Here is a 19874-nt window from a genome sequence, read left to right on the forward strand (position 1 = left end):
GAGGAAGCTTTTTATCTGGTGAATGATCTTTACTGAAAACTGCTTCACTTCCTCTTTTCCATTATAAATGCCTCAGATATTTAAAGATGTCAGTAACTAAAGAGCTGTTGGTGCAGCAGAGAAACAGGTCCAGGAGGAAACACTGCTGGGGTGTTTGGGCAACAACATTTGGATTTATTATCAGAGGTGAAATATACGGAGGGAAGAAGAAAAGAGGAAACACAAGATTCATGAGTAAAGTCTGTGAATGCAGGAAATAGAAGCAGTGGAGGATAAATGGATCAGCAGCAGGACCACACCTCAGTCTCTCTTCTTCCTGTTATGTGGTCAAACGTACCACTCTGCACTTCCTCTTGGGTACTTCTCCTTCTCCTGCCCCTCCCTCCCTTCACTTCTGCCTCTTCCTGTGTCAGTGATCTACTGCTGGGAGTCAGGAGGTGTGTTTGTTGTGTTTCTCAGGTGTGTGATAAGCTGAACTTATTCTGCTCCTCGTCAGTCCAGGATGATGATCAATATCAGTAATCAATAATGTTAAAGAATGACAGCTGTGTTAAACTGTCTGACCTCAGTGGAAGTTATTTATAGTTAACCATGCCTGACAAATGTCAGTGGGGTTATTGCATTTGGTGGGGTATCTGGCTGGGTAAGTATGTATGTATGTATGTGGCTATGTCCGGTCCGATATCTCTGCAACCGCTGAAGTCAGGATGATCAAACTTGGCACTGAAGATCAGTCTAAGGTCCCCTGCACAGTTGTGGATTTACAGGTCAGCAGATCAAGTAGGGAGGGAGATATGTACATGATCAAAATTGATACATATTGCATCAGTTGTACAGGGAGGACAGGGTTTTTGCCAGCAGAGGGCATGGTTCTGCCCTCTACTGAGGGCTCATCAAGTTGACTTTGCAGCTGTTTATCTCTAAGTTTACAGCAGAGAAATGTGAAAATGTCAAACTGCCCTCATGTTGGGTCTGTGACAGACAACACAAACATGTTGTGTGGTTTTTAAATCAGACCTCAGGTCAGTTTAATGTGACGTTGGGCTGATGTGGAGTGTTTGTTTGGGACCGTGTTGACTCTGCTGCTCTGTGGGTGTTTAACAGTCGGTTGGTGGTAAAACAGCATTTTACTGACAAGAACCACAGTATAGATTTAAAAGTCGTTTATTAAATGTAAATGAGGGTTATGTTGGTGACGACTGCAGTGTGAGTGAAATCTGCATCAGGGATCAGCACCTGGGCCGACCGACCAATCAGGAGAAGGAGTAGAGAGGAAGAGGAGGCCGAAGTAAAGGGAGGGAGGAAGGGAGGGGCACAAGAAGCAAGAATGAACAAGTGTCAAAGGCTGAATCCAAATCTCTGGACTTCACCGCACTTGCGAACTCGTGGACTTTGCAGGCGCATTCACGGGAAGTCCGGGAGTGCTGAGGGCTGTCCAAATCCACAATTCATCCAGTCCACAAGGGGCCTCAAGCGGACTTTCTGCAGACTTCCAGAGAGTCTGCTTGGGGTGCAGACTTCTGCAGACTTCACCAGTTTGATTACCCACAATTCATTGCAATACGGACGTGACGTTTAAATTTTTCGATTTTTTTATTGCGTCTGGCCTATAAAAGCTGTGCAGTCTGAAGCCTAAATCATGAGCTGAGAAAAATAATGGTGGAAAAAGGACGAAAGCAAGTCCTCCAATGTAAGTAATACCCAAATTAATTAATATTATAGCGTATACATGATAGTTCTTCAAACAGTGTCACGGAAACGACTGAAACAGACTCCAAGTCTGTCTATTAGCTCCATTCATAATGCTGTAGACTCCCGCTCTTGCAGACTTTACGTGATGACGGTAAAGACGTCACATTACGTATGACTGAAGTCCGCGAGGGCTCAGTCTGCAAGTCCAGAGGGTGGAGATATGGATGCAGCCAAAGACAGAGTGGTATGAAGAGTCACATGACAGGAAGTGGAGAGGCTGAGGTGTGGTACTGCTCCTGAACTTCAGCTACAAATGTGATCTCTATTTAAAGGACTGTGAGAGCCTGATGAGGAAAAGATTCTCTGCTCTGATGTGACTCAGCTGCTTTCCAACATCCTTTTCTCTTGTCGTCTTCTTGTTTTGCTCTGGTTGATCTGTTCAGCTCCTGCATCTGTTCCTGACCTTTTATTCAGGACTGTTTTCAGAGTAAAGTTGGACTGAAGCAGCTCCACCTTCTTCAGAATCACAGAACCACCAACAGATGTTGACATCTGCTGTCAGACTCTCCCTGAATGTTAAAGTGTCCTTCCTTTGTTGAACTTCATCAGACTGTGTCCACACTGAGAGAGGGGCTGTGAGCGTTTATAGGCAGCACAGCAACACAACTTCAGGGATTATGGGACTGAAAAGGCTTTTTAGGAAAAGTGTTTGGAAGTAAAAGTCCAGTTAAAGAGCAGCTTTAAAAGCAGGCAGCATGTGCAGCCAGGACAGAGTGAAGGTCCCTGACAGGAATCTCAGGCTGCTTTGTGCCTCAGAACAAGCCAACATGTCAACATAGGTGTAGTGGTGTTTGTGATCCAGACTGCTGCTCCTCCTCCTCATGCTTCTGATCTGTGGTTGCTCAGTCAGCTCCATCTGGTGGACACACAGTAGACCTCCATCATCTGACGGGAGCTTTCTCTGACACTGACTGGGTTTGTGCTGCAGGTTTGACTGGTTCTGACGTCACTCTGATGTTTTTAGACTCTGAAGTTCTGAGGATGTGACGGCGTCCTCACATCAAACAGGAGAACCAGCAGAACCATCAGCTTCTTCTCTCCAGCTGTTTCCTGGACACATGAAGGTGTAAAGTGTCTCTGAGTGGAGCTGAAGTGAGTTGAGCAGGTGAGAATCCTCCAGAGAAATGTGTAAATGTCTGATCACTGTGTTGTATCACTGACTGGACTGTTGGATGTTTAAAATACAACCTTGTTCAATGAACCTCTGTGACTGAAAATATTACAAAGACAACATGAAAAGCATTCATTGATCTCCTGTGTCTCTGTGGACTGTAACAGAAGATCAGGATGTATTCATTTACCAGGTGGACTGTTGACTGGTTCTGTTCCTCTCTGGACTCTGTGTTTTATTTCCTGATGTGAAACTTTGAACTGTGACTCTGGAACAGACGTGTTTGTTGTGATTCTTGTTGTGTGTCACTCAGTGTTGCTGGTTTAACTCTCAGACTGAGTGATGATGAAGAGTGATGTGGAGGAAGAGGAGGACGGAGCAGAGCCTCCAGCATCCAGCCGTCTGTCCATGAAGAGTGACCCATCCAAAGATCCTCCAGACTCCAGGAAAGAAGCTGAACCCTCAGACACAAAGTAAGAAAGTGTTTGTGCTGTAAAGTGAGCTGAAGATGACTGAGTGAGCAGGAAGAAGAAATGCTGCTGCGTCTGTCAGATGAGTTTCTCTGTTGTATCACCACTAACACAGCAAAGCTCTGCCAGCTTCAGAGTTCTGATATCTGTATGTGTGGATCAGACCTGAGCGCTAGAACAGCAGAGATATGGAGCAGAAACAGACACTTGATCTACAGCAAGAAGAAAGAGTTTGAGAGAATGTTTGATAGTTGATCAGATGCAAAGCAGCATGAAGAGATGAAAGAAACAGCAGAGTTTTATTGCATGAACAAACTCCAAGGTAGCTTCCTCCTGGATCAGAACCAGCCTGTCGTACCTCCAGAACCCTCAGTTCATCACATTTAAGAAGTTCCACAGAGGACCTGGAGGACAGCAACTGTCATAAATCTGTTCTATATTCATGTTATTGTCCTCTTTGACTGAGTTAGATTATTGATCAGCATCAGTCCTGATCACAAATACCAAATATTCATGTTCAGAATTTAACCGTTTAAATGACAGTTTGCTTCCATAATGCCGCTGAGGTTTTTATGAAAACACATAAAAATCTGTGATTCCCAGATATTAAAAGCTGAGAGGATGTTTTTACATCACAGTCTGAGATCTGTCAGTTATTAGCAGCTTTATTTTATTCTGGAACAGAGTCAGACTCTACAATCTGACGTGTTAAAGTCCAGGTAAAATGTTCACTAGTGTTTATTTCTCTGATCAAAGTTTGGACCTTTTATTACTGCAGAAAAAAACAAACTCCAGGATCAGTTTGAACGAGATCCAGGTTTATTTTCCACAAATGAAGAACATTGGTCCTCAGTTTCAGAGTCATCAGAGTTGAGTTGTCATCAGGCTGCATGATTATCTCCAGAATATGAAATGAGCAGAACCCCCCAAACTGCACATATTTCTAGTTTTGGTTGTAACAGCAGCTGGATAAACTCACTGCTGGTCTAAACTCTGCTAAACCTGATCAGTCTGGTCTGTTTTATTGGTTTTTCCAGCAGCGACATCTTTGAAGCCTCATGGTTTTACTGCAGAAGTGCATGTGTTGCTGTGTTCACACTTCTTTTACTCACTTCTTCATTTTCTTCTCTTTTCATAGCTGCTGGCTTCATCTGTCTTTAATATACAGAATTTATTTATTTCACAGTTTAACTTTTCAAACTGTCAAACTTCACGTCATCAGAGAGTTTGATAAAACAGCGATGTCTCACTCTCTTCCAGGATTCCTCTTTCTTCTGATCAGAGTCAGAGTTGAAGCTTCATCTAGAACTCTGAGATCAGAAAGATTTTATTCTCGCTTCTCTTTCAGCTCCATTCCTCAAGTAGATTCTGAGACGTTTCAGAATCAACCCAGAGAAGGACTTTAAGAATGATTTCCTGTCTGAGTCAGTGGATTGTAAAGCAGCTCACAGGTTCAAAGTGTCTGGAATCATAGAAGCAAGAATCCTGCTGATCTGTTGTTGATTAGAAAGAATGAAGCAGTTTGACCTGCTAATCAGGGCCGGGTCTAGCCAGGCATGTATGAGGGGGCAGTCACAAATGTTGAGGGGGCATTGTGCTCCAGCACCTTTTACCATGTCTAACTGACAAATTCACTCACGAGGATGCGGGTACACTGAGCAAGTACCTTGTAAAGTAGTGTCGTCTCAAATGCTTGGCACTTGTTTATTGTAGTTATTGTTGTTAGACTAGGGCTGGGCGATATGGCCTCAAATCAATATCACGATATATTGAGCACCTCACCTCGATAACGATAAATGGACGATAATTCCCTATATTATTAGTACTATATTATTCATATTATTAGTTTTCAACTTGTGAAAAGTAGGAAATAACTGACATCTCTTTAAAAAAAAAAAGTTTGCATTGCAGTTTAAAAAAACAGGCAAGTTGCATAAACATTCAGAAATAAATAACTTACATCTAACCCTCTCCCATTCGTCATCAATACAGTGCAGCGTAAGGGTCATTTCATAGTCAACGCAAAGGCATGCAAACACGAACGCACCACGTGTCAGCCTCCGTTTTTTGTGCTATGCACTGTTCATATTCATAATTTAACAACATGTTACATTATTATTTGTTTTAAAAATGTAAATTACTTATCAAAAAACAAAAAACATTATGAACGAGTTTAACAGAGCTCCTTTGCTTCGCATTCAAACAACCGCTGCTGGTGCCCCGCTAGCAGCGCCCCTCCAGCAGATGAGGTTCGAGGCAACTGCCTATACCGAGGGATAGCAGACAGCTATCCCTCACAGCGAGCCGGCGGCAGGCTGATGCACTGAGCAGAGCGAAAAGGGGAGATGGAGCGGAGGCGAGAAACATGACACGAGAAACAGCTTGATATATTTTATATTTGAGGGGGCAAGCAAGACATTAAGACATTAAGAAGTGGGGCGGAGGGGAGCGGCATGAGATAATAAAAATATATTAAATATAATATATTTTGGGGGATTTAGTTTGAGGGGGCACAACATTTATTTGAGGGGGCCAGGCCCCCTCTTGCCCCTGCGTAGACCCGGCCCTGCTGCTAATGAAGCTTTAAACTGCTGCTTCAATCATGGTGAGTGGTTTTACAGAACTGATGTCTTTTTCATTGTTTCTCTTGGATCTTTACAGGGTAGAAACACCTCAAACTGTCCTTCTTGGGATTTTGGAGGATTTGGAAGAAGAAGACTTTAAAAAATTCAAGTGGTTGTTGTGTCAGAAGATCCTCAAAGGCTTTAAACCAATCCCAAAGCGTCGACTGGAGAAAGCAGAGATGACAGAAACAGTGGATCAGATGTTTCAGAGCTACTGCATCTACACCATTAAAGTCGCTGTAAAGGCTTTGGAGAAGATTCCCAGAAATGATCTGGTGGAGAACATCCCAAAAAGCATCAAAGAACCTGAAGGTAAATCAGAGAAAGATAAAAACAAACGTGACCCACGTAGAGATGAGTGGAGAGAATGTGCCGATGTTTTCTGATCCAGTTCTTAACGTCTCACACAGGAGACACGTTACTGATCAGCAACCATCAGGACAAATAATCCAGACAGAAACCAGCAGCCACAACCTCCAAACACACACAGTGGCAGCTGACAGTAGATCATGTTCCACAAAGCATCACAACCATCGTCTACATGAGACTGGAACCTGGAGTTAAAATGTGACTGAATTTCTACCAACCTGTAACTCAGTGATTCACTAACAGAAGGTCGGTACAAAGTGACAGGACAGTGAGGCGTTGGATGGTATTAATGACATCAGGGGTAATTTTAACCACAGGGCGGCAGAAGTGAGTGATTGATGGAGAACCTGACTGGTAGTGGAGCATCACCTGACATTAGCTGTCCAGTAATAATGTTTAAACACAGGAAGACCCAGACCTCCATGTTGGTCACATCAGTTCTAAAATGATCATCTGAAGCTTCTCTGAAGGTTTTAAACTTTGGTCCAGGTCTTTATGGCCTTTTCTTGGCCCATCATGGTTGAAGACAAAGTCCACTTGCATGTAGTTTATTATGAAAGTGTGAAGACTTCCCCCACTTTAGTTCTATTTGTTCTTCTTTTATCTCAGAGGAAACTGACAGCATCCATCATATGTGCTGCAGTGAGTTTATTACAATATCCACGTTCTACAATGATAATGATTCTGACTCCATACATGGACCAAACACATGTTATTTATTATCAGTGGTAGAACAAACATGAAAACATGTGATGGTCCAGAAGCCTCATGGTTCCTTGTTTCTGATGATCAGAGACGTGACGACATTCAGTCCTCCTCAGATCAGCTGATACAGTTTGTGGTTTCCTCTGAGTTGATGTTGATGTTTGAATTGAGTGAAATAAAAGATGTAAACCTGTGGAGGAGGTTCACAGCAGACCTCACACAGACAGACTTACAGAGTGGACACACACTGAACATGTTTGTTCTCCATGCAGCACCTCTTCCACCCTCCAGGTGTCCTCAGGTGTTCAGTCCTGTCTGCTACACCCACCTCACCTGCTCCCAGTGTCCCAACCAGCTCACCTGTTTCCACTCTCCTCCTTCCTGCTGTAAACTCTTCACCACATTGTCTTTGTTCCTTCACCTGAGTGTTCCATCCTTGTTTGGTCTCACCTGTTCTGACCTCTCAGATGTTTTTGGACTCTGGTTGTTCTCTGGTTCTCTTTGCTGGTCTACCTGTCCACCTGCTGTACTGTCAGTAAAACACCATAAAACTGTTTCTGTCTGGTCTCTGGGAGTGTTTGGATCCTTCTCCAGGCTTTCCTGGCCCCCTTTGTGACAACATTTTGGTTGCTGTTGAATATTAGTGGATGATTCCTCCTTAAACCTTCTACCCAGTCAGGACGTGACAGTCTGAGGATCTGAACAGATCCCACTGATCAGAAAATGTCTCCATTATTGTTCTACTGTATCTTCTTATTGCTGCAATTTGTTGTTTATTCATTCAGAGATTCTCACTGAGTGTCAACACAACCTGAAGTCTGCTCTGAAGAAGAAGTTCCAGAGAGTGTTTGAGGGCGTCGCTACAGAAGAACAAACCCTCCTGAATGAGATCTACACAGAGCTGTACATCACAGAGGGACAGACTGCAGAGATCAGTGATGAACACGAGATCGGACAGATTGAAGCAGCATCCAGGAAAGCAGACAGAGCAGAAAGAAACATCAGACTAGAAGACATCTTTAAAGGCTCACCTGGAAGAGATGGACCAATCAGAAGAGTGATGACAAAGGGAGTGGCTGGCATCGGGAAAACAGTGTCAACACAGAAGTTGACTCTGGACTGGGCTGAAGACAAAAGCAACCAGGACATCCATTTCATGTTTCCATTCACTTTCAGAGAGCTGAATTTACTGAAAGAGAGAAAGTTCAGTTTGGTGGAACTTGTTCATCACTTCTTCAGTGAAACCAAAGCAGCAGGAATCTGCAGCTTTGAATACTTCCAGGTTGTGTTGATCTTTGACGGTCTGGATGAGTGTCGCCTTCCTCTGGACTTCCACAACAAAACACTCCTGACTGATGTTACAGAGTCCACCTCAGTGGATGTGCTGCTGACAAACCTGATCAGGGGGAATCTGCTTCCCTCTGCTCGCCTCTGGATAACCACACGACCTGCAGCAGCCAATCAGATCCCTCCTGACTGTGTGGACTTGGTGACGGAGGTCAGAGGGTTCACCGACCCACAGAAGGAGGAGTACTTCAGGAAGAGATCCAGAGATGAGGAGCAGGCCAGCAGCATCATCTCCCACATGAAGACATCACGAAGCCTCCACATCATGTGCCACATCCCAGTGTTCTGCTGGATCACTGCTACAGTTCTGGAGGAGCTGCTGAGAAGCAGAGAGGGAGGAGATCTGCCCACAACCCTGACTGAGATGTTCATCCACTACCTGGTGGTTCAGACCAAAGTCAAGAAGTTCAAGTATGATGGAGGAGATGAGACAGATCCACACTGGAGTGAAGACAGCATTAAGATGATTGAGTCTCTGGGAAAACTGGCTTTTGAGCAGCTGCAGAGAGGAAACCTGATCTTCTATGAGTCTGACCTGACAGAGTGTGGCATCGATATGAGATCAGCCTCAGAGTACTCAGGAGTGTTCACACAGATCTTTAAAAAGGAGGGTAATCTGTACACCAACACCGTGTTCTGCTTCATCCATCTGAGTGTTCAGGAGTTTCTGGCTGCTCTTCATGTCCATCTGACCTTCATCAAGTCTGGAATCAACCTGCTTGAAAAACAACAAAGATCTCTGTTGTCTAAATTGTTCAGAAAGAAAGTTGATCCAACAACAGCTTTCTACCAGAGAGCTGTGGACGAGGCCTTACAGAGTCCAAACGGACACCTGGACTTGTTCCTGCGCTTCCTCCTGGGTCTGTCACTGCCGACCAATCAGAAGAAACTAGGAGGCCTGCTGACACAGACAGGAAGCAGCTCACAGACCAATCAGGACACAGTGGAGTACATCAAGGAGAAGATCAGGAAGAAGGTGTCTGCAGAGAGAAGCATCAATCTGTTCCACTGTCTGAATGAACTGAAGGATGTTTCTCTAGTGAAGGAGATCCAACAGTCCCTGAGATCAGGACGTCTGTCCACAGATAAACTGTCTCCTGATCAGTGGTCAGCTCTGGTCTTCATCTTACTGTCATCAGGAGAAGATCTGGAGGAGTTTGACCTGAAGAAATACTCTGGTTCAGAGGACGCTCTTCTGAGGCTGCTGCCAGTGGTCAAAGCCTCCAAGAAAGCTCAGTAGGTAGATTCATCAACTGTTTCCATCATGTTTAATGTTGTACATGACGACTGAAACATTGTGTTTGTGTTCTTTGTTAATTCTCCCTCAGGCTGAGCAGGTGTAAACTCTCAAAGAGAAGCTATGAAGCTCTAGCCTCAGTCCTCAGATCTCCATCCTCCAGTCTGAAAGAACTGGACCTTAGTAAAAACTGGAACTTGAAGGATTCAGGAGTGAAGAGTGTTTCTGCTGGACTGAAGGATCCAAACTGTAAACTGGAGTCTCTCAGGTCAGAGTCCAGCTGTTAACAGTTCAGTTAAATCCTGCTTCAGGTTCATGTTGGTGCTGATTTCCTCCATCTGCAGGTTTTCCTTCTGGAGTCCATGATATTTGTGTCAGAACTGTGAGATGGAAAAGGAACCTGAGCTGTTGAAATGAATACGTGGAGTCATTTGTTGTGATTAACTCTGATCATCATCATGTTCCTGACTATCAGCAGGTCAAAGTAATAATCATTGATGGTGGATCACAGATCTGCACATCCTGGTGTTCACATGAACATGGAGAGTTCTTAGTGTCACTAACAGTTGTGTGTGAATAAATGCCCTGATCAGCTGACTGCAGAGTTCCCAGATGGAGGACAGAATCCACAGTCCTGCTGTGTGTCTGAATGTAAAGCTGATGTGAAAGTGATGTGAGGCTTCAGCAGTGTGACTTCCACACATCCAGTCAGTATGTTTGTGTTTCCACAGTGTTTGTGCTGAGCTGCAGTGGAGCCTCAGGAAGTCAAAGAGGAGTTTAGTTGTCAACAGTGTGGAAGTTGATTAGTGTGAGTCAGAAGCTGAAGCTTGATGTTAGTGTGAGCTGAGCTGATGAAGTGATTCCTTCCAGTGGAGTTGTGTTAGGAAGAGAGCAGTGGACAGTCAGTGTGGACAGCAGGAATCAGAATCCCTCTGTAATGTACAGATGACATGTGACTGTTGTTGAAGACACACTGGAAGATGTGAAGGAGACAAAGCTAGCAAGCTGATTTCTACAGAAGAAGTGTTGTGTGTGTGTTCGTTATTTGGAATCACTCTGAGGCAATGAAGACTCAAAAAACAAAAATATTTGTTTAGGAATATTTAGTAAGCATTGGATGATCAGAATGTATGCATACAGATTCTTGCTTGATCTAGAAAACTAAGTTCTCCAATCACTAATCTGGGGAGAGTTGCTCAGGGGCGTCACCAGACCTAATACTGTACTGGGGCACACCTGGGGCACAAAGCATTCATGAGAGTGCGCAAAGTGTGCGAGAAAAAAACATATTCAGCACTTATTCACATAAAAAACCTAAATAGTTCTTTAAAGTATTCAATAATATCAGACTATGTTGTTGTCTAGATCTTTGATTAACCATCTGAAATGTACTGCGGTCATGCATTTGGCCGACTTGTGCACTTTACCCTCGACTTCTAAACTATTACTGATAAATGCAAATAGGAATGTTTCTGGTGAAAAATACAGAAATTTTACTATTTTTTCTGGCAACAAAACCAGATGCTTTAGCTGAAGCCATTTTTCTGGTGACAAAACAAGATTCTTTTAGTCAAAGACAAACCGATTAACAAGACAAGTCTGTGCTATTTTTCTGTGAAATAAGCTTGAATGGTTTAAACATTTGGCTCACGACTTGATGATAGGGAAAATGTTTTTCTTCCTGAAGATAGACCATTTGAGAACCACTGCACCATCCATAGGCTGTATCTGTCAACTAACACAAGCTTACTCAAAATCATCATTGATGCAGAACCAGCAGACCATAACCAACATTATGTTTCATGATGAAACTCACTGGAAATTCCCCCGAAGCTTGTACAGCAAATTAATATGGTTTGTCCTGATACAAGGATAAGATAAGTAATAAAGAAGAAAAATATGTATACACACACACACACACACACACACACACACACACACACACACACACATCAGGTGATATATACACAGGAAAAGACCTTGAGCTGCTGCTGTTAAACAGCCTGACAGCAGCAGGTATGAATGACCTGTGGTAGTGCTCCCTCCTTGCTGGTGGCGGCAGTAGTTAGTTAGTTAGTTAGTTAATTAGTTAGTTAGTCAGTCAGTCTGCTACTGAAGGAGCTGCTCAAAGCTCCTTCAGTGTGGTGGAGGGGGTGAGAGGCGTTGTGAATAACGTTAGCTAACTTAGCATTAACTTAAGACAGACTTATGTTGCCTAGCTAGCTAGGACTTCTTACCTCTCTCATTCCTCGCTGCTTTATCCCTGCTGCGGGCGAATAACTTTCTGATATCCATCTAGGAGTTACAGTTCGAGTCAAATCAAAATCAAAAAAATATATTTAACAAGTTGTTGGCTAACGTTACCTACCTCACGCAGTGATTCTCATCGCCCCCCCTCCTCTCTCTCTCTCTCTCTCTCTCTCTCTCTCTCTCTCTCTCTCTCTCTCTCTCTCTCTCTCTCTCTCTCTCTCTCTCTCTCTCTCTCTCTCTCTCTCTCTCTCCACTTCAGCTGATCAGCTGAAGTCTACACGTGAATAAATTACCATATTAATTAGCCATGTGCACATTGTTTGAGTGGAGTCAATACAGTAGCAATGAATTACCATACTAAGTAGTATGTGCGCTGTAGTCTATGCTATGAAGACTTAAAACTTCGAAGTGATTTTTTTTTTTTTTTTTATTGGTGAAATTTTTACTGGGGCACTGCAGATCAATACTGGGGCACGTGCCCCAGTAAAATCTGTCTGGCAGCGCAGCTGGAGTTGCTGCATCCAGCTTAATGTTATACAGAGGTTTTTAAATGGAAATGTGCTCTGTCTGATTGGTCTATAGTAATCCAGTCCATGGTCGTCTTCAGGCTTCGTACAGTCCGAGTCGTCTTCATCCTGTAATCAGAGTACTTGTGTTGGTGTGTGTGTGTGTGTCAGTCTTAGGATACAAAGTAACTTTGGTGTGGCTCTGCATGTCTTGTGCAAGACAGAGAGCTCTTTCTAGCTGTATCTAAACTTTACTTTTTTATCATTTAGTTGGTTCAAGTTATATCTAAGGTGATATATATAAATCATTCAATTATTCAACCACTGATATCAGGCAGATTCATTTAGTTTATCTCCACTATTAATTTGAAGGATTCTCATTGCTTTTTATTTTTAACTAGGGCTGGGACTTTAACGCGTTAATTTCGATTAATTACAGCACAAATAACGCGTTAAAAATAATGACGCAATTAATTGCACCCACCTCAGTTCCCTAATGTCTGGCACACCAGTAACACTGATGAACACTCCAGCCCAGTAGGTGGCGCTAATGAAGCTAAAGTCTGTTTGTAGCCATGAAGAAGAAGCACAGGAAGCACTGAGTGACGTCAGACACTGGAGAACAGTGAAGGAAGACGGGATCACATTGAGCTTGTTGGGCAGAAAGTTTTCCCGTAAAAATCTTCCTGATGTCAGCTTGGATAAAAGCGTGGTTGTAGCAAACTGTGTAACAAAGAGTTTTCTGATCCCCTCGATGTAAAACATGTTGCTGTTAGCACCAGAGCTAACGTTAGTTACAACAGTCCTGCTAACGGCTAACGGTGTAGCCATCCCATAATAGACCACTTCAGAAGACAGTGCTTCAGTTTACAAAAAGTCTTAAATGTTAGATAAAATCGCTATAATTGCACTTTGATTGAGCAGTAATCTGTGAATGTAGCAGACAGATGAAAAACGCAGATAAATGGAAATGAAACAAACATTTTTGTGGTTTAAGTTTTTACTCCATCGAGGCTCTGCCTCCTTGGAGCAGGAATAACTTGAAAACAAAATATGTCTTTGAATAATTTAATTAGAAACTTTTTGTTCATAAAAATGCATAAATAAAAATGTATATTCCTCTAAAAAGAACCGTCAAAATTACACCATTTGTCAGACTCAGAAATGATGAAAACAGAATGAATCCGTGGACTTTCAACTTTCTGAAGCTCCTTGAACTACTTATGCTGATGTTATGTGCCATACAGTGGAAAAAACTAAATCCAGACTTTAAATCATCAACATCACTTTTTCTATACATCTAATTTTCCTTTTTTAAAATAAATTTTAAATTCTAAACACGTATATGTCTATTCATTGATTCAACTGTCAACCACAATTTTATTTCAGTTGAAAAACTTCACTTATTGTGTCAGATATTGCTGTTTAACAAAACTGCAATTATTGCGATTAATTAATTACAAAGCCTGTAATAAATTAGATTATGTTTTAAATCGCGTCCCACCACTACTTTTAACTGTTGTTTAGGATGCTGTTCAGATTGGTTCCTTTATGTGTTATTTATTAATTTATAAATTTATATTTTAGTTTCAATGTTTCTTTGGTTTCTTTTTCCTAAGATATTTCACAAATTGTTACTTTTAGAAACTGCTCAGTTTTATCCTTTTGACCTTTCATAGTAGTTGGTGCTTCCTGTCACTTTTCTCTGACTTCACTCTTCTAAGAAATGGACCGTTTTGTTATCTCAGCACATTCTATTTCTGTAAGCGATACCTGGCAGTTAGCATGGGGTACTTTCCCCCTAACGCATCTGACACCTGAACAGGCGCTGAAAGCATCGGACGTAAGCTGTCCTTTGTTTGTGAGTGAGAGGTCAATGCTGAGGTAACACATTATACACATATTAGTAATATATTTTGATTGCATTGGTTAATCATAAATTGCAGTTTCAATGGTACATTAATATAAAATTGATTATATGATAAAACAAGTTGTGGTTATATGCAGTTAAATGATGATTACATGAGTTATTATTAATGCAATTAATTCTTGATTAAATGTGATTAAGATATTAATTAGATGTGACGAAATATTCCCCACAGAAGGTGATGGAATAAATGAAAGAATGAAGAGATTTGATGTTGATCCTTTGATGAGAGAGTGGACTGAGGTCAGCAGATGTTACTGATGTGTGGACATGAATAGGTGGATGAATGTTGTGCTGACATGTGGATGATGTGTGTAGAAGGCTGACATGATGATGATCCACAATAAGAGAAGGACAAAGTCACTGTGCTGCTTTTAGAGAAAAGCTGATTGATGAGGACAAAGTAATGTTGATCTGCACATTCAGAACCTGAACACATCTGATGGATCATCAATGATTTTATACACATCTTTGATTCTTTATTCAGATTGGATTGGTGCTGGTTGTTAGAGATCAGCTGTAATTCTCTGGTCTCAGCTCTGAAGTCCAACCCCTCACATCTGGAACATCTGGACCTGAGCTACAACAACCTTCTGGATTCAGGAGTGAAACATCTGAGTGGTTTTGTGGAGAGTCCAGACTGCATCCTGAAGACTCTGAGGTCAGACATCATGTTTTGTTTGTGTGCTGAGATGAATGTGATGTAAAGTTGTGGTGACTCTAAACTGCAGCCATCAGGCTGATGTTCTACTGATCCACACTGAGGATCTTCATGGGAATGTCTGTTTTCTTCTTCTCTCTGGTTTGACTCATTTGACCCTTAAGCGACCGAGTGGGTTCATTTATGACCCCAGCCATATAATTATATTTGCCGTTTTTATATCTTTTATCTGAAAATGTTTCCTACCATGAATTTGTCAATCTACTTGTCCTGCAGCTGCTCATAGTTTTTTGTAGAGATCGGCCTACTGGTGTGACAAGGATAATGGAAACTTGTCTGGGGTCACTTATGACCCCAGAAAGATGTATAGGTTTTTCACTATTGCAGGCCTTAGTTTTATTTATTATTTCTACCTCTAATCGCTATATTTCAGTGTGTTGCAGTGCACTATAGCTGGCAGACCTACATTTTTAGCCACAGCTGCCCTGGGGCAGACTGACTGGCTGCCAATCCACTCCTACAACCCCTCTGACCACCACCAACATTACACAGCATACACATTCATACACCAGTGGAAGTGGCAGCACTGGAGCTAAGGTGGGTAAAGTGTCTGCATTGGACGAACGGCTCTGAACCCTGAGCCACAGCCGCCCCTAATCTAAATACTTCTCTGCATGTTACATTGCACACATACAGACAAGATGTTTGTGTACATTTAGTTTTTATGTACTTTTGATTTACTATTGAGGAAACAAAAGGAATAAAGTTTTAAAAGAAGTGGCAGACAAAGCGTGTCTAAATAAATGTTACTGCGTTCTTACAATGCATCATATTGTTCATATGGTTTTACTTTAGCTCTGAGTCAGAAATGATTAAAATCCATGAATAATAAAAGAAGGTTATTTTAGAATATCCATCTTAAAATGCAGTGGAGTGGAACAGGTAAGAAAGCACAGAAAGAGGCACTAAAGTAGACATATTCCTGTGTAACATATAGTGGGTCATAAATGAGCCCAGTCGGTCATTTTAGTCACTAGAACAGCTTGGTCGCTTGAGGGTTAAATATGAAATCATGACATCATATCTGGCTGATGGAGCTCCTATCAGCTCACACACATGTATGAACGTGCACACTCAGGCCTCCAGACTCAGTAGAAGATCACTGATTGTCCCTCAAACGTCCAAAATATTTCTGGATAGGAGTTACAGCAGCTTAGTGTGTGTGGTGGGGGTGTGTTCATCTGAAACTCTAAACGTGTGTGTGTGAGTGTGTAGTTGGAGGATGTGTGTGTCTTTGTAGCGTACTTTTGTTCCTCCATGCAGGTGTTTGTGGTCACATGATGATCTGAGAGCTGCTGGTTGGAACAGTTTGGTTTTTGATTCACTCTGACTTATAGAGATGCAGGCCTGGAGTCAGGAGGATCAGGAGGACCGGGACAATTCCCAGTGGGCCGGTCTGATGTTTGAGCTGCGAGGGCGGGCCTTCACTTTTTGTTTGTTTTGTTTTTTGGGCCGGTGTTCTGGTCTGATCACGTATACTGCTGCAGCGCTCCCTGGTCCGCCTCCACTGGCAGCTCTTCCTTTCTTTTCTATTTTTTTTTTTGCAGGCGCATCCTGACATAACACGTCCGTCCACACAGTCAGAGGTGTTTAAAGGATGGAAAATAGAACAAGCAGGGCTGGTGTGAAGAAAGCAAGAATTAAACAGAGGAAAGCTCTGGAAACACATGCAGCCAATTGTGCTGAAATCGTAGACTTTTTCACTAAAACGAGCTCGCTGTTTGAAACGTCAAACGAGGACGATGAAACGGTACGACAAGAACTTTGCCTTCAAACCACCGTTCAAGTTAATTATCAAGTCAATGAATTGTGTGTCATTGTGGCATATCACATAACATTATACAATTTAAATAATAGTATGATGGGACGCCACATATCTGGGAAACTTTGTCTTGTAGCTCCTCAGAGTGTGAAGAAATCCAGAACCAAGCAGCAGCCATGAGCCACAAGTCCAGAGTGAATATTATTAGAATGAATCTAATGAAGAGTGTGGTGTAGACCTGCTCTATATGAGAAGATGATCCAGCTCTACATTAATGGGACTGACCTGAACTGATCAGAAGGTTTGTAAAAAGAGGAGATTTGTGCTGAGAAGTATGAATATATTTAAAATGTGATGTAGCGTCAGAAGCAGAGCCGGTCGTGATGAGAGGATTACTGCTGTTAGTGAAGGAACAGGTGAGCTGTTGGAACAGAGAGAACAAGCAGTAGTTCCAGTAAAACCACTTTCTGTGGACAAAAAATGGCAGTGACCCGTTTTATTTCTGAATCATTAAAACTAAGATAGTAAATACAGGAAGCCCACAAATGAACAGAAATAAAATGAAAGTAAAATGAAGTAAGCCTGCAAATTTTGCCATTGAAGATACCTTAATTGGTTAATTCAAAATGTGTGTACAGATTGTTTTTTTATTGTGATCAGGTGCAGGCGAGTCCAGGGAAACTGGAGGAAGTGTGAAAGCAGAGCAGAGTCTCCTCAGGGACTGATCACAGCAGCAGAACCTCAACCACAGTTATAGATTATGTTATGAGGGATGAGACAGATGAAGATGAGTCGGTTCATAGTTCTGATTATTTGCTCACCCTCAGTCACACACATTCTGATGTTGTAAAGAACAGTGTTGGAGATTTGCCCTTTCACTGATGTTCTCATGTTTGTGGAATCTAAGTTGTGATGGAACTGTTTCCTTGCAGAGCAAAAAGAGATGATAGCGTTATTAGAAAGTGCTACACTTTATTTTATTATTAAAATTTAAAGGAAATATTTTTATTGATTGTTCTAATTCATTTTTTAGGTCTGGATATCTGAGAACACTTATTTGAACAGAATATTGATTCTGATATTGTTAAAGCATGTGCTGTCAATAATAATGGTGGAGATGTGCACTTAAGCTGAAATAAATCCTCATTGTGAAGTAACCCTTACTTCCACTGAATTGGAATTATTTTAGAAAAATACGCTGAATTACAAGGTTATACAGAAAAGTGTGCTATTGTAGACTTAACATGTAAGGTTATAATTCCATGACTTTAATAATAATAGGTGGTGATCTAAAGTGGTCCGGTGTGAGGCATAAAGTCCATGTCATGGCCAAGGGTGTCAGTTTGTTTTTAAAAGTAGGGGGGACGGAGACCACAGCACTTTGAGAAACTGTCGAAGAACGGCGGCAAAATGCCACAAGCTGGACTCAAACTCACAACCACTGCACCAAAGGCAGAGGCTCAACCTGTTGAGCTATCGGTACATACAGGTAGAGGGCTCTGTGGGCCGCTATAGTACTAATTCTCCCGGGCCGACATTTTGCCCCTGCACACCTCTGGTCGGAGCTTCCACTTGGCACAGGCGCAAATTTAGCATCTGCGTGTTTTTTTTTGTTTTTTTTAAACCTCATGAAGGTGTGCTGCGTGTCTGTGCAACTCTCGGCCGAGTGCGGATGGTGCGTTCAGGAGCGTCGGAATTTTCTATACTGCTGAAAATAACTGGGTTTACAACGGCTTACATGTGAAGAATTTGAATGTGTTGGAGACAAAATGACCCCTGACAAAAAGTGGGGGGGACACGTCCCCACCGTCCCCCCCTAAACTGACGCCTATGGTCATGCCCCCTCCCTCCTGTGCTGCCTGCTCTCAGTCCTGGTGGATTGGACTCAGCTATGGTGAGAGCAAAAAAAAAAAAAGAAAAAAAAAAAGCTATGGTGAGAGCACAGCAGAGTTCAACCAATGATCAGCAGCAGTTAAAGCCTGGATCACCCCACAGCTCTCTGCTGGATCATTGCTCTGCTGGCTCTCCTCCTCTGCTCTACCACAGACCCCTACGCCTGCTCTGTCCTGCAGGATTTATTCGGGAGCTTCCCTCTTCTGTCCCTGCCTCGGCTCCTGCCCCCCTGTCCCGCTGCATTCCTGCAGCTGCCTGACTCAGCACTCTGGCCCTGCAGAGATGGAATGAAAATACACACATATGAAGATCTTTTAGAGTCTGGAGCCTCATTTTGTCCACGTTTCCTTCTTGTGTGTTTGTGTGACTGTGAGCAGAAAGTGAAATAAATGTGTGAGTGTTTTTCCTTGTGTTTGTTGCTCAGCATGAGTTTGTGTGGATGGAGCCACTGGTGGAGCTGCAGAGTTTCAGAGCTGAAGTCACTCCGTCTTTATTGAAGCAGCAGCATGTTGTCATTAATATTAATGAGAGCTCTTCTTCACTGCTTCTGTTGGACTGTTTGAAGCTGCATCCTGTTGGCTTCAGCTGCTTGGAGTTTCCATTTTCTGAACTTGGACCTTCTGAAGCTTCTTCAGCTCTGAACTCATGATGAAACTCTGAATGATTTCAAGCAGGAACTTTGTCTCCTCAACTCACATCTTTGATTCTTTATTCAGATTGGAGTGCTGCAGATTGTCAGAGATCAGCTGTGATTCTCTGGTCTCAGCTCTGAAGTCCAACCCCTCCCATCTGGAACATCTGGACCTGAGCTTCAACGACCTGAAGGATTCAGGAGTGAAACATCTGAGTGGTTTTGTGGAGAGTCCAGACTGCATCCTGAAGACTCTGAGGTCAGTTCACTGACTGTCTGTTACTGTTGTAGATCTGATGTGTTTAATGACAACTGAAGCTCATTTCTGTTCAACAGAACTTCCATCCATGAAGCTGTAAATCTGCTCTGCTTCACATTTTCTGTTTTTGTCCTAAATTGAGTTTGTTGTGACAAAAGCGGAGTGTTTGTAGCAGAAAGTGTAGAAAATGTTGAGTGTTAGTTGTTAAAGTAAATGAATGTTTGTAATTTGAGCTGAAGAGTCACATCTGGATCCAGAAGATCCTCTGAACTCAGATCAGTTTGAAGAGACAAAGTTTAGTGAGTGAAGT

General features: G+C 42.4%; 1 protein-coding gene across 5 annotated transcripts in view; it reads left to right on the forward strand.

The window, feature by feature from the left end:
- Window positions 1-1790: 1790 nt before the first annotated feature.
- LOC127537039 (NACHT, LRR and PYD domains-containing protein 3-like) overlaps window positions 1791-19874 on the forward strand; it is a 246767-nt gene continuing 228683 nt past the window's right edge. For 3 of the 5 annotated variants that reach the window (XR_007946361.1, XM_051958709.1, XM_051958710.1), the window contains exons 1-7: window positions 1791-2857; window positions 3177-3336; window positions 5995-6269; window positions 7817-9614; window positions 9707-9883; window positions 14786-14959; window positions 19391-19564. Coding sequence is in view for 3 of the 5 variants with exons in the window: in XM_051958709.1 (XP_051814669.1) it covers window positions 3206-3336; window positions 5995-6269; window positions 7817-9614; window positions 9707-9883; window positions 14786-14959; window positions 19391-19564 (2729 nt within the window). In the remaining 2 variants the exon portion in view is untranslated. The remainder of the gene's footprint in view (window positions 2858-3176; window positions 3337-5994; window positions 6270-7816; window positions 9615-9706; window positions 9884-14785; window positions 14960-19390; window positions 19565-19874) is intronic. The other 2 variants (XR_007946362.1, XM_051958711.1) reach the window with 1 other exon arrangement.

Source organism: Acanthochromis polyacanthus, chromosome 14 (genome assembly GCF_021347895.1).
Source record: "Acanthochromis polyacanthus isolate Apoly-LR-REF ecotype Palm Island chromosome 14, KAUST_Apoly_ChrSc, whole genome shotgun sequence".
NCBI lineage: Eukaryota > Metazoa > Chordata > Actinopteri > Pomacentridae > Acanthochromis > Acanthochromis polyacanthus.